Here is a 14,361-nt window from a genome sequence, read left to right on the forward strand (position 1 = left end):
AAAGAGCCACAAAACCTGGCAGAGGAACGTCTCCAGCCCATGCTGCATGTGTGACTGTGTCTCCTCAGCCCTTTGGCTGGTGTCTAGGACAGATTTCACACACCCGGGACAGGGAGGAAAACCCCCAGGGCTCTGTGAGGGATCTGCCCAAGGGAGGCACAGGGTGAGGGAGAAAATCCAGCACAGGCACTGCCCAGGTGGGCCCCAGGCGGGACCACAGAGCTTGGAGCAGTGCACAGGCAGGAGAACAGGGACCTGGGCACCACTGCCATGGCCTGTCCAGAGGGAAAACACTCTGTAATCTCTGGCAGAGAGAAAAAGAATCCAAAATTCCTGCTTGGAAATGTAAATGTCACTGGTAAAATGCAAGTGTCCACTTGGGGGTGGCAAAGCATTTCAGCTGTGTCTTGAGGGAGCAGGAATGGCCTTTTCTCTGCAGGCCTTGTGTGTGGCTCTTCCCCTCTCCAAGGCTTGTTTCCCAAGACTGCAAGTGGTAAAAAGAGTCTGAAAATATTCCCCTAATGCTTTAGGAAAAGGGGGCTCTCCAGCTGCCATGAGTCTTCCACCTTGGAGTCCCACAGTGAGAATCAAACAGAAAACTTTGGGGCAAACAAAGAGACTGTGGTAATCAGGAGTACATTCCCTTCCTCCTTGGTAGGAAATGTCATCTGGATCCCCTGTGACCAGAATGGAAAATGTCTTTATGCACACAGTGTATCATCTTTCAGGAGCTAATGCTGTTATTGGCTGTGATAACTCTGTGTTCTCTGGCTGTGTAAGTGGCTGCCAGTCCCCTGGTGACACTGACGGGATGATTCTCTGTGGCAGAGTGTGCCAAGGCTGAGCCCAGCTTGGGGACCAAACCCAGCCCTGCATCAGGATGCACACGGGAGGCATTTCCCTGAAAGACAATGAACAAGCTTTGAAACATGTGAGACAGAGGTTTACAAAATTCTCTATCACATAATGAACCCTCCCTTGGCAAAATTCTACAGGGTCCTGTGCCTGCAGTCAGCAGAGCCCAGGAATTTGTCACTCAGATACAAGTGTACTGTCTTCAGGATCTGTTTGCACCACGGGGATGCAGGAAAGTTTTTCAGACCTTGTATTGTGCTTTGTGGCAAAAACTGAATTTAGTAGATGCAATATCACTGCAAAACTCCCCTTTTATTGCCCTTATACATAAGGTTTGCCTCAATTCCCTCTGTTGTGAGGGCTGTCCAGGCTTCTTCCTGGTGATTGCTAACCCAGTGGATCTCTGACTTCTGCAATCCACCTGGTGCAGGAGCAGTGAAGTCTGCTGAAGCAAGCCACAGGGCTTCACTGGTGGAGACAGCACATAAATATCTAGAGCTGAAGTTATGGTAAGAAGCTCAGAAAGCAAAAGTTTGCTTTACATTTATTTTACAGTTATTGGCTTCCTGGTTCTTCTGGCCCAGAAATAGTTGTTGCTGGTGGCTGGTGTTTATCAGCCCAGCTCTGAGCTGCTCTCATTCTTGCCTGTTTGCTAATGTTGACAGGAGAGGTTTGCAACAGCCATACCTCAAAATGTTGTAGCAGAGGGAAGTGGGACAGACTTATCCAAAACTAGAAGTGGGGGGAGAAGATTTATGCAGAAAATTGTCTTGTTTAAAAATAAGTAAAACCTGATGTTTTGGTTGCTACATAAGAAGCTATTTGGTAAGACTTGGCTGAGCTGATTCTCTGTCCCATGCTGGCAATGTTGGGAGTGTCTCTCACCTTTCAAAGCAGCTCTTTGCTGGCACATCTTGCAGTGAGCAAACTCCCATTTCCAGCCCTCCCAGCAGCTTGGGGGCAGTACAGTGCTTCCCTAACACATCCTAAATACAGCCTCCCCCTTTGTTCATCCAGTGGGACTGCTCCTGAGCAATTCTTGCTGAAATCACTCTTCTAGGAAGTTTTCTTCTGCTTTAGTTTCTTAATTTTCTTAACCTTTTCTCTCTCACCTGGATCACAGCACAGAAAGTCACAGGCCAGTGGAGAGCTGAGAGCTGCTGACGGATGTCCTGTGAGTGCCAGGGAGGCTCGTGTTTTCAGCAGAGTCCATGAGGTTGTGATCCTCAATCACACACGTGCTCTTCTGGGATGAAATCTTGCAGGTGGGATGTTTAGGGGCACAGTGCTTGCAGCAAGGAGAAATGACACTGAGGAAAGCCATCCTGAAGCGCTGGGACAGCAGGTTGTAAATGATGGGGTTTGTGGCAGAGCTCAGGTAGAAGAAAACACCTGGGAGAACAAGGGTGGGGGAAAGAGAGAGGCATTTATTTGTGTGTGGAATGATCTCAGAAGAGCAAAATCTCTTTATTGCCTGTACAGCTCCACTAAACTTGGATGCAAGGGTGGAGCTCTGCTGCCTTCCTGGCCCAGGCAGAGGGAAGTCTCATCAAGGTTAGCTCAGCTTTCACTGCAGTGAAATTGGAGCTCAGTTGTGAATTGGAGCTCAGTCTCTCCAGCTGTTCAGGACCAGCTCTCTCTTGAGCTGCCCTGCCCTGCCTCCAGCACTGCCCTCATCCCCACAGCAGGATTTGCACAGCTGGTGCCCCATCAAAGCTGTCAGAGATAACTTCCAGCCAGGGGAAGCTAATTTCCTACAACTCACCAGGACAATAGCATAAGATTGGATTTGTCCGAGCTGCCTAATGGCCACATTCAGAGTTTTCCCATGGCAGACTGAAAAGAAAATTCCTCTTTGAAAAGCCCTCCATTTTGTTGTTGGCAGGGCCGTAAACATTTGGTTTCATCACCCAGTGCTGAGCAGTATGTAAGGCTCTTGCATTTGGTAACCTTTCCTCATTGCCCCAGAGAGCCTGTGGATATGCTGCCTCCTTCTGTGTACCTCTTAAAAGCAGCTGAATGGCAGCAGACTTCTGAATGTTCCCAAGAATTAAAAGCAGCTAGTAATGATGCATGATATCCCTTTTTTTCATTTTATTTTTTGTGAATTTGACAACATGTCCAGATCTTGAAAGCTGAAGAAACCTGCCTGCAGCTTTTATTCAGGCACTGCTCTCGTCACTGCCCACCAAACCCCAAGAAGGTTTTCCACACAAGTCTCATGTCCCCTGCACAATAAATGACTACACATTCCAAGTAAAACCACTCAAAAATACTTTTTTCACCCCAGTCCCTGTGCAAGTGGAAGAAGAAAGCTTTACCTGACACCACGTGAATTAAGTTGAAGGTATTGGCCAAGGGCTCAGTCCATTCCACAACAAAGCTGAAGAAAAGTCGGTCTATGTGGAAAGGAGCCCAGCAGATGGCAAAAACTATCACAAGGACAACTGGTGTGGAGAAAGGGGAGAAGGAAAACAGGTCAGAAATGGGAGGATGTGGTCACCAGCCTGTGCAGGGCAGAGAGTTCATAAAGCTGGATGGGAGACTTCATATATAAATTATGCTCACGGTTTCAAAATTTTTGCTATCCTTTCTGTCTTACCATTAACAACAACAACAAAAAAATATTTCCACTAATTTCTGTATTGGATAATCCAATGCATGCACACAGAGCAACTTTCAAACAGAGCAGGAAACAGACAGGAAATGTTGGGGTATATGTGGAGGCCAAACCCATTCTGGGCTCAGAAAACCAGGCTGGCTCCAAAGTACAGTTTGGTGTAATGCAAAACAGATGTACATTCTGTAAAAATGTACAAGACAGACTATTTGCACTCAGAAAAAAATAAGAGGATCCTCCCTGGAGGGCTGCAACAGGTAGTTTAGAGTTAAGGATGTTGGAAAATTGCCATGCAAGCATCTGCCACAAAGTTTTGCTCAACCTCCTCTTGTGCTGGGGAGGAAAATTTGTTTACTGAGTCTTTTGGTAGTTACCCCTGATGTTTCACTCCTGCAAGTCCAGATAAAAGAGAAAAAGCCCTTTTTTTAATATGAAAGCTACTCATCTCATAACTCTTGTATCCAATGAACTTGCTCAATACCCTTCAGGATGTGGTCACACTCCTGCTCATGGTGAATAAAACACAGAAGGACTCACTACTTACACAACATCTTGGTGACTGATCTCCTGGATGGCCTCTGAACATTCACAGCCATTTCCTCCACTTCCAAAGATTCATCTCCTCTCAACTGGCAAAAAGAGGGAAATCAAAGGACAACTTAGACAAGAGACCACATCCCCACCAGACACAGACTGTTTGATATTTTGGTAGTTGTAGTTTGAGAAAGCAAAATCTGGGGCCACTCGGGACTGAAAAAAATATCTGCATTTAAATTTCAGTTTTTGTCTAGAAAATCATGGAAGCTTTAGGTTCAAAACAATCTGCAGATTACAGCAAATTTGTATTTCAATTCCCTACTTACCTTTTCTCAATGAGTCAATATTTGGTTCACAGTTTATGTTCCATTTCAACAGTATTTTGCTAGGCGTTATTTTCTCCTCTAGCAAAATATTGTTCGTTTGTTTATTTTCCTAAAAGTGTTCCCCACAATTAAGCACAAACCAATGATCCAAAAAATACCCAGAGAGGCCTGAGCACAACACAGCTGTAATCATTGGAAAAAATCCTGTAGAATTCAAGGGAGTTTGTTTCATGTCCTGAGTGTTGGGAGTAGTTGATATTCAACCCATCTAATGAACAAACCCCAGAAATTCTGCCTTGCAGATGGGCAGGGCATGATGCACACAGATTTAACCACACACTCTTCAGGCACAAAAAGGAGTGTTTCTTCTTCAGTAGTTTTTCCTGGACTTCAAAAAAAGGGGCAATATATGTATAAATATAATATAAATAATATATAAAATATATAAATAGAAACAAATATATAAAACCAAAAATAAACAAACAAACAGCAATAATCTGATCATTCCTGGGATCCACCAGTATATTTATGATGAGAGGACTGGTGCTTTGGTGATGAAAAGGTCAGGTTTACATAAACAGGGCAATTGGTTTGAATACCAAAGAAATCATATATAGAAAGTCCATGTTCCAGCTTCCTGCAGTGGGAACTCCTGATTAGCCAACAGCTTTTTCTGTTTTCAAGTAGAGAAACTGGATCCAAAACTTAATTATACATGAGACATCATCAGGAATGAAGATAGAAAAGGAATCTATTCCTGTCAGGAATAGATATCTAATTTTATCAGGAAAAGATAGAAATCACTCTGGATTTGTAAAAGCCTTGTGAAGACATGCTAGTTTTGCTATGTACTTTTGTCTTTTACACTGTGACTTTGCTTTCTGATTTCTGATTAATACTTTTCTGTAAGGATGATGAAATGAGCCCTTCTTTCAATGTTGTCTTTATTCTATTTATAAAAGGAAAAAACATATAAATGGAATTATAGTCAAGTATAGTGCAATTCAGCCTCTCATATTTTACATTATTCCCCTTGTAACTTTTAGTCATAGCCACAGTTGCTTAAGGAAAAGACTCAGCTCATTTGTAACACATCTACTGATGAATGATCAGATTTATTAAAACCCCTGGATTCCCTTCAGTGGTTTTCAGTCTCAACAGTAATCTATTCCAGGCATATTCCAAAGCCTCAGAGAGTACAGTGTGCTGATGCTGTAATAAACCAGAGACACATGTATCTTTATTTTTCCCCTTCCTGCTGTCATTTTGATGATGCTGTAAGGCTCCTCTTCAGCCTCAAGTGATGAAAGTGTAACAGGTAAGAACAACTCAGCAGCTGCAGTTTAATGGAACAGACAAACATTACAAACAGGGAGGGAAAAAATAAATAAAATTGTCCATGGCAAAGGTTATAACTTGAGTTAATTCCAGTGTTTTGAGAGGGGTAGAATCCCAGCCAAGGTACTTGTGCATCACTGTGATGTATGAGGCTGTGCAGTTTGAGATGAATGCTACTCTTTCACTGCAAGAGAATTAAAAGTGACTGGAGCAAGAAGCTGAAAATTGGATTTCCCCCCTCACATCTTTATTAGCTGCAGCATTTCACCCCAGAAATCAAAAGGCTGAGTGAAATTAGGGTCTTACTTATCCACAGACAAAATATAGTAAGGCCACTCTGCAATATGTCTGTTTTCTGTAATCTGCAAAAGAGAAACTGTTTTCTGTAAACTCCTTGGCCTGTCTGACACTAGTGGTGATCAAAGTTTCTCTCCAGCTGATGGAAAAATTTATATTTAAATCCCACAAGGCTTCTTTTTGTATTACAGTCCTGCCTGTTTCAGAGGTTTGGCTGAAGCAGTTGCTGCCCTTAGCTCACCCCCATGGCAAAGGAGAGCCAGCCACTGGGACAAGGACTGCTGAACAACTTCCATGGAAAGGGGACAGCTCTGGAAGAGCTGTGTTGGGGTCTGCAGAAATTAGCCAAAGGCAGTCACCATCCACAGATGATTCTGGGTGTTTAACAACTGGGCATTTGCGGGGAGAAATAGATTTTGATGATAAAAGCTGGACCAGATGTGCATTGGCAAGAATAAGTTGTCTTGCTTCAAAGACAGCTAAAGTTTCCACTATGTCAAAATTCTTCTTCTTCTTCTTCTTCTTCTTCTTCTTTTGATGATAAAAGCTGGACCAGATGTGCATTGGCAAGAATAAGTTGTCTTCCTTCAAAGACAGCTAAAGTTTCCACTATATCAAAATTCTTCTTCTTCTTCTTCTTCTTATTATTATTATTATTTTGAGTGGATGAGAGACTAAGAGAAAAGCTGAAACTTTGGGAGAAGAATCATCTAGCCTAAGCTGTCAGAAACCCTTGTTAAATAGAGGATGACTTTTAGACAAGCAATGATCAGCACCTACACCTGTGTCCTTTTAGGAATCAGTTTGAAAGAAATGGGCAGGGACCTTGCACTGAATCCTGCTCCCCAAGCAATCCCATCCCATCTCACTCAGTGCCCCAGGGATGAACTTCCAAGAGCAGCTGCTGCCAAATGTTCTTATCTCATCCCTCTCCTCTCCCTCCTCAGCTTTTGGCTGTGGGTTGCAGCCAGCAGCTCAACAGCTGAACTGGGTTTGAAGAGCCTGGATGATTTAGGGATTTATCCTAAAGGTATGTGATGGGAACCCCATGAAAGATGTAGCAGGAAGCTTCCCCAATCAAGCCTAATGAGTTTACAGTGCAATGATCAGTGTCCTCTTCTTTACTCTGGTGCTCTACTGATCAATTGACCATAACATTGCAATATCAGACCACCAAGCCTTAAAATTATACCCAAGTAGATAATGAGGTAAGCAACCATCTCTCAGTGAAAAAGACAAATGTATTTTTACATTTTCCAAGGGATTAAATTATAAATTAACTCAGGTACCCTATGACCCATGTTTGCTGCCATCTCACAGCTGCTTGGCAGGTCCCCTGTCCCCATCTGCATTGCATCCTGAGACTGTCCAGCCCTGGCAGAGCTAGAGGGAGAAAATGGTGAAGAAATGCCCTTTCTACAAAGCCTGAATATGAAAAGGTCACGTCTCTGTTTGCTGAATTTGAGCTGTTGTACAACCTTTGGACTGACCCTGAGCTTTTCCACGGTGTTCTGTGAGTGATACATGGCACACAGGAGACTGCAGGGTGCTGCTGAAGCCTCACTGATTTTCTCCTCTGTGAGTAGATAAAAACTGTCTTCTCTTGGAAATTTACATATATTCATAATTCTTCTATTCCTTCTGTTAAGAAATGAAATCATCTTGCCCAGTGCAGTTTGGACATAACGCAGATCTAGCCAGGATGGATCCTGTTAAAATTTGAAAGTCTGAGCTGGATATACAGAAAAACAGAGGCACAAACAGTGGACATTGCTGTCTTTAGGAAAGACAGCTTGAAGAAATGTGTGAATTTGCAGAAGTCCTGGGGATCAGCCCTTATCTGGTACTGAGCTTCTCTTCTGGGATGGGGTACAGGAGTATCTGCTGCTGCAAATAGGAGTTATTGCAACCTTCAAGTCTTCCTTCTATAAATCCAGGGATTTCTATTTTTCTTTTTGTCACAACTCTATTTTCATCACCTTTCATTCCCTTCAGGTCTAATTTTGCAAAATATTAATTGAAACTATGTAAAAGACCCTTCAAGAGCCTTCAGAGATCTGGGATAGTTTAACCCATTCACTGCCTCAGTTATCTGCTCTGTGCTGTGGATTTCTGGCAGATAATCTCTGGGGTTTTTTTTCCTGTGTAAGTAAAAATTGCTTCTGTATAATTTCAGGTAACAGTAAATATCAGCCAGCACAATGAAATTATATGTACACCAGCAGAGATTTACTTGAGTTTCTTACATGTTATTTAATAATTTAATTTGTCTCCCTTTCTTGCTATGGGATCAGACACATCTTTGTAAACTTTAAGTTACATTCAGTGTGATAAAATGGGATTTATATTGTCTAAATGTCTGTAACTTATGAGAAGAAAGTGGTCATCTATTCATACTGTGATTAGTAGTGCATCTCAGGCTTGTGCTACATAGTTTTATAACACTGTGATCCTGATTGTTTCATCCACATATTTACATGATGGATACTTGTCAAAAGTACTCTCTCTTCTGAAATTGAGAATGAATATGAGCTCTAAGGTAGCCTGGTGAAACAAGGCTGTAGTTATATGAAGAAATGATTGCTGAATTTTCTAGCTGCAGCAATAAGGTAACATTTCAGTTTATAAGCTTTGTGAGTTTTAACAAGTGAATATTACCACCAGCTCCAGGGAGGGAAAAGAAGAAAGTAATGCAATGGAAATTCTACAGTCACAAGGAAAGGGAAAATAAATAGTACACAAGATTCAATCACTAGCCATCTTCTTTTTATTCCTTTCACATTTTCCTTTTGGTCCATTTCTTTCTGGTCCCTGCTGCAAAGGTGTAAATCTCTGAGAGGCTGGAATCAAGCTACAGACTTGGGCGTTTCATTAACATTCAGATGTGAGCTGCAGTGATGATAAAGTTTGTATAAGAAGATTGAGGTAAATTATTCCCCAACAGAGCTATCTTAATTTCAGAACAGGCTTGCACCAGGGAAGAAGTTGGATCTACTGTTTTCAGAGGTTTGAGAAACACTTTTGCTGTTTTGAGGGGAAAACACGGGCAACAAAAAAGGTGCAAAACTCACTCAAAAGCCACACATAGACACGAACACACAAGAATGAGCCAAGGAAACACTGAGCACAGCTGGAGCAGGACTTACTCTTAGCCCCATCAGATAGTACAGCACACTTATCACCCCCATGGGCAGCACATAGAAGAGCAGAGAAGTGATCTGCACAATACAATTGTAGATCCACAGGGGCATGACCACGGTGCAGGTGGCAGAGCCGGGCACCAGGGTGCCGTTGGGGAAGTGCTGCAGCACGATGCCGTGGGTGCCCGTGTTGGGCAGGGCGAAGAGCACGGAGAGCAGCCAGAGGGCCAGGATGGTCCTGCGGGCGCGGCGGCGCGTGCTGGCCAGCTTGGCGCGCAGCGGGTGCAGGATGGCCACGTAGCGCTCCACGCTCAGCGTGGTCACGCTCAGGATGGAGGCGAAGCACACCGTCTCGAAGAGCGCCGTCTTCAGGTAGCAGCCCGCGGGCCCCAGCAGGAAGGGGTAGTTGCTCCACATCTCGTACACTTCCAGGGGCATCCCGAAAAGCAGCACCAGCAGGTCGGAGACCGCCAGGCTGAACAGGTAGTAGTTGGTCGGGGTCTTCATGTTGCGGTGCTTGAGGATGACGAGGCAAACCAAGAAGTTCCCCACCACCCCGACGACGAAGATCACCGAGTACACCAAAGCCATGGGCAGGAACAGGTGGCTCCGTCTGGGCCCACACAGGAAGGTTAAATAATCCTCAGTGCTGTTTAAGTACCCCCTGAGGCGTTCTTCATGTAGGGCCAGGTGGTTTAACCAGGAGAAATTACTGACCCAGGCCATGGCTGGATCTGCTGAAACGTCTCACAGCTGAGGTTTGTTGCCCTTTCTGTTTCTCTGTGCAAGTTTGCTCACTTTTTGCAGAGAGAGGAGGAGGGAGGGTAGCTGCCTTGCCACCCCTGGAAGCACAGAGCCACCGAGATGTGAATGAGTGTGTTTGCCTGGCTCTGGGTAAGGTTTTGCTGCTCAACAGCTGTTCCCCTGCCAGAGCCCCTCAGCCACAAAGCCCCTCCTTTCCCACATCTTCATTGGCTCGCTAAGTGCGTTAGATTATAGTGTACAGAAAGAGGTTCCAGCCACTTGCATCAGCTCCCGGGGCTGATGCATTAACAGAGGCACAAAAGTGGGATTTAGGGAGCTGAAAATCTGAAATACAGGATGAAATACCAGATGCAGGTTATTTGTTTATGTCAGAGGGTGGGAAAGCAGACCAGAAACACCCCCAAAACTCAGTCCAAAAAGCTTTTACAAAATTATAATGGTGTAACATCCTAGTTATGAGCCACAAGCAAAATACATCAAAACAAAATATTCTGGCATGATTTTGTTGTTCAAATCTCTGCTGATTTTCATTTTCTGTTGTCTATGGCAGCAAGTACTTGGAGACAGAGTTTGATTAGTGGAAAGCCAAATAATTTCTGTAGCCATTTCTGTGGAATTATAAGGTTTCAGCCTTTTTTTAAACACTGCAGTTGTTTTTTCCTGAGATCTGACTAAAGATTTTAATTGCAATTCTTATTGACATCAAAATATTTTCTCTCTTCCCAAGTATGCTGGAATTTGATCCTATATTCTTACAGAGCCTTGTTTTGGGAATATGTACAGCATATTATACCATATTTATTGCTTATGGGGCATAAACTTCTATAAACTCTTATTTCTTCAAGAATGACAAGCATTCTGCAAACACACTTTCTGAGCCAAAAAATAAGTGTCTCCTGCAAGGACCACAGCTCTGCCAAAACAGATCATTTAGCTCTGTATGAATGCTTGATTCCTTCCTGAATTTCTCTAAAACAAAAAAGGTCCCAAGTCTGTAGATACAATTTTCTAAAATGCAGAAAACATTCAGCTGTGTGGAATTGAAGAGGTGCATGGTCTGAGGGCTAATTTATGGTATTTTTGTCAGCTTGGTGTGTGATTTGTCTGCCCAGAGCCTCTCATTAGTTCTCACTTCTGAGCACCTGCCCCATCCCCTCCTTGAAGCCATGTAAACCTTTTACATCCCTGACATCCTTTGGTAGGGAGCTCCTTGAATCTGCTATTTGTATGTGTATCTCTTTTCTCCTGTTTGACCCTTTAGCTTGACCTCTCAAGGAAAAAAATGATTGTTCCAATAAGCACAGACTGCCTCCAAAATAACAGCAGTGCATGAGGGACCAAGGGTTGGTGCCTTTGGGGCACATTCAAAGTGTGGAGCCTGGGAATCACCGAGCAATCATTTAAAATGTGAAAGGCGTGGAAGGTACCACAACAACCATACTAAACAGCAGAAACAAGTCTCTTGTGATGACTTTCAGACCTGCTGAAATCATCTCACACGTAAACTGCATCACAAGGACCCAACTCATTCATTTTCAGTGCTGCACAGAGTATTTTGTTCAGCAGATTGAATAGTTTTACTGGATTATTGAATAAAAAATGTGCCCTTTTGACCCATTACTCCTTTCATTAAGGATTCATTTTATAGCTATTCCCTGCATTTTAACAATTCTGAATTTGATCTTGATCTGCTGCTGATGTAAGAGGTAGGAGCAGAAGAATCATTAGTTGGGTTGCTGGCTGACACTAGGATTAACTCTTTCAGAACATAGCAGAAAACAAGTATTTGAAAATTTGTGCAGGACTAGACATTTCTGCACCTCTGCTTCACTTTCACTTTGTTTTGTTTTATTTATGTCTTTTGTTTTGTTTATTTTTTTCCCTCACATAATCTCTTAATAAATTTCTTTCAATTTCTCCTTTTTCTTCCCCTGGTAAATTCCATCATTCCACTCCACACTGCAGCATATCTGAGGTGAGTAAACCCTTCTGAAGTAGCTACCAAACTGGCTTCATTTTTCTTCTTGCACATTAACCTCTGTAAAGAAACTGAAGTGGAAGATTGAGTCTGTTCAGCTTGAACTCACTCTTACAGAAAAGAAAACCAGAGAGGTTCGAGTTATTTACTAAAAAGCCAAAAGGGCAGTAACACCCACTATGATCTCTATGAGAGGAAAGCAATGGGCTGTGCAAACACGTCAGGTCAGCTGAAAGTGTGGATGTGCCAGACCCACCTGTGCCTACTTTCACTTGTTTTCAATCCTTTCTGATCCTGCTGAGCTCGAATGCTGAAAGCCTGGAAGAATAGAAGCAGAAGAAAACCAGATAACCCATGGACCAATGTTGCTATGACCACGACTGTGTTGCAGATGGAGAGGACAAAGAGAGTGGAAAATATATTTCAGTTTATTTCTCAGAGCTTTATTTGTGTTCTATATCATATCTGTCTCAATAAGGATAGAAGAATGTATCCAACCAAAGACTTGCTCTAGCTCTATATGAATGGAAATATTTTATTTTTACAACCGAGACAGAAAATAAAAACAGATTTTTCTTATGAAAGTAATTTTAAAGCATTTGGTATTTTTCTTTATAAAGCAAACCTCATTGGTGCTTGCTTTTATACTCTGGAAGGAAGAGGGTGTGCTGCATGCTGGTCTTGGAATTGTGCAGCTTTATACAATAGCAATGTAATGAATGTAATGTAATATTTCCATTAATGTAGTGTAGTGTTGGCAACATTAACCCCGACAAGTTTTTTTGGCACTGTGCAGGAGTCACAGCGAGGCACTGACCATGTCCTCATGCTGGTGATGTCTCTTGTACCACATTTTCATTGTGGAATGTTTCCCTTTGCCAGTGGAATGTGCTGCAGCACATCCCTGGATTCCACTATGAACAGCAAAGTGCACACTTAAAGGAGGGCTGAATTCAAGCACCTTCACGTTTGTCAAAGCCCTTGTAAAGAGACCATTAACTACTTTATATGAGTACCTGGTGAGTAATTGGGAAATGGGAAAATTTGGCACATTAATCAGAAGAGGCATAGGACAGTGGAAGTTATCCAGGGTATAGAAAATGGATAAATGCTCATTGGCCCCACTGACAGAGGGGTGAGGGGTGTACTTTGAGCTATGAGCCATTATGATGGACTCTTCTGATGAACATTGGTTTATCTCAGAATGGAGGCTTGCATTCATGCAAAACAAGCTGGTTTGGACATTTTTAGCTATGTGGTGAGACCAGGAGGTTTCTCATCCAGCATCACATGCTTGGTTGTGGATCTGGAAGTGATAGAACTGTGTGAATGCCCTGGTGTGCCACACAGAGCAATTCTGTTGGATTCTGTCAGTGCAATCCTGCACTGACATGTCCACTTGGCACGCAGGACTGGAGCTGGCATCTCCCAGCAGAGCTGCAGGGGGATTTTGCTCAGAGTTTGGAGGAAAATGCTGCACTTCTTACTGTGCACACACCCTCAGGAAGTCATCCTGCTTCACTGGAAGGGCTTGAAGAGGTGCTGGGTTTGCCAGAATTCTTGGTGAGAAGGTCCAATATTTTTTATCTTCAGCAGGTGGAGCTTAGCTTTTTTCTCATTTCTAATTTCCTTTTGCAGATTCTGTTGTTTCTGTGTTTTCTCCCCTGCAGTTTGAGGATACTGAAGGCAGGGGCAAAAGCCTTTAGAGGTTCTGTGTGAGGGAGCTGCTCTCCAGCCTGTCTGAGCCTGAGTTCCCTGCTCCTTTCATGGAGCTGCCCTTGGGGCCACACAAAGTTCTGAATTGCAGATTCAAACTCCCTGTTTTAATCCTTGGAGAACTTGGCAGTACCAAGTGTTTCTGTCCCAGAGGATTGCAAGAATAGGATGCAAATAAGAGGGTACAGAGCTGGAAAGCAGAAATGTTAAGTATACTACACTGAAGACATTAACACAATTTCCTAGAAAAATATAGCCCCATTCCCCTTATAAATTCCTGAGCTATAATTATAGCCCATGGATTTGACTTTTTTTCTCCTTTGAAAGGCCTGTTTGAGATGTTCCCTACAGTATCTGTAATGCGAATCCTTGTTTTCCTAAGTACCTTCAGTATAAAGTTCAACATGCCACCAACCACACGGGTACATTCTGTGCATTTTCTCTCCCTCCAGGCGGGAGGTGGGACCTGCACCATAACAAAAGCTGGATCTGCAGAAGCCTTTCCATGCCTCGTTGTAAGTCATTTTGCAATTACTTTGGCTCTTCACAGAGAGCTTTTCCATGGCTGTGCATGACATCTGAAGTCCCCAGGATATCAATCAACACACATAAGAAGTGGATTTCATGACTACAGTATAAAATACCAATAAGAGCACCTCTTTGCCTGGAGCAACTGGCATCCTACACAGGCAGTGCAGGCACAGGCCACTTCAGGAGTGGAACACATTTTGAGTAACTTTAGTCATTAAAACCAGCAAATGAGTCTTCACAGATTTTTCAGGTTCCTAC

At 43.2% G+C, this 14,361-nt stretch overlaps 1 protein-coding gene across 1 annotated transcript; it reads right to left on the minus strand.

The window, feature by feature from the left end:
* Positions 1 to 1,987: 1,987 nt before the first annotated feature.
* NMUR2 (neuromedin U receptor 2) lies at positions 1,988 to 9,839 on the minus strand. The gene is made up of 4 exons (XM_039701757.1): positions 9,120 to 9,839; positions 4,020 to 4,104; positions 3,177 to 3,302; positions 1,988 to 2,247 (listed from the first exon to the last, which is right to left on the minus strand). Exons 1-4 carry the CDS (start codon positions 9,837 to 9,839, stop codon positions 1,988 to 1,990), a joined length of 1,191 nt encoding a protein of 396 aa, XP_039557691.1.
* Between the last annotated feature and the right edge of the window lie 4,522 nt (positions 9,840 to 14,361).

This window comes from Passer montanus, unplaced genomic scaffold (assembly GCF_014805655.1).
Source record: "Passer montanus isolate IOZ18808 unplaced genomic scaffold, ASM1480565v1 scaffold15, whole genome shotgun sequence".
Lineage (NCBI taxonomy): Eukaryota > Metazoa > Chordata > Aves > Passeriformes > Passeridae > Passer > Passer montanus.

What these genes read in the sequence shown, in the direction of transcription:
- NMUR2 (XM_039701757.1), bottom strand. Translation starts at nt 9,839, where the DNA reads ATGGCCTGGGTCAGTAATTTCTCCTGGTTAAACCACCTGGCCCTACAT. An exon ending in ATCAGTCACCAAGATGTTGT is followed by an intron (nt 3,303 to 4,019) that starts GTAAGTAGTGAG and finishes TCTCCACACCAG; the next exon opens with TTGTCCTTGTGATAGTTTTT. An exon ending in CTTAATTCACGTGGTGTCAG is followed by an intron (nt 2,248 to 3,176) that starts GTAAAGCTTTCT and finishes TTGTTCTCCCAG; the next exon opens with GTGTTTTCTTCTACCTGAGC.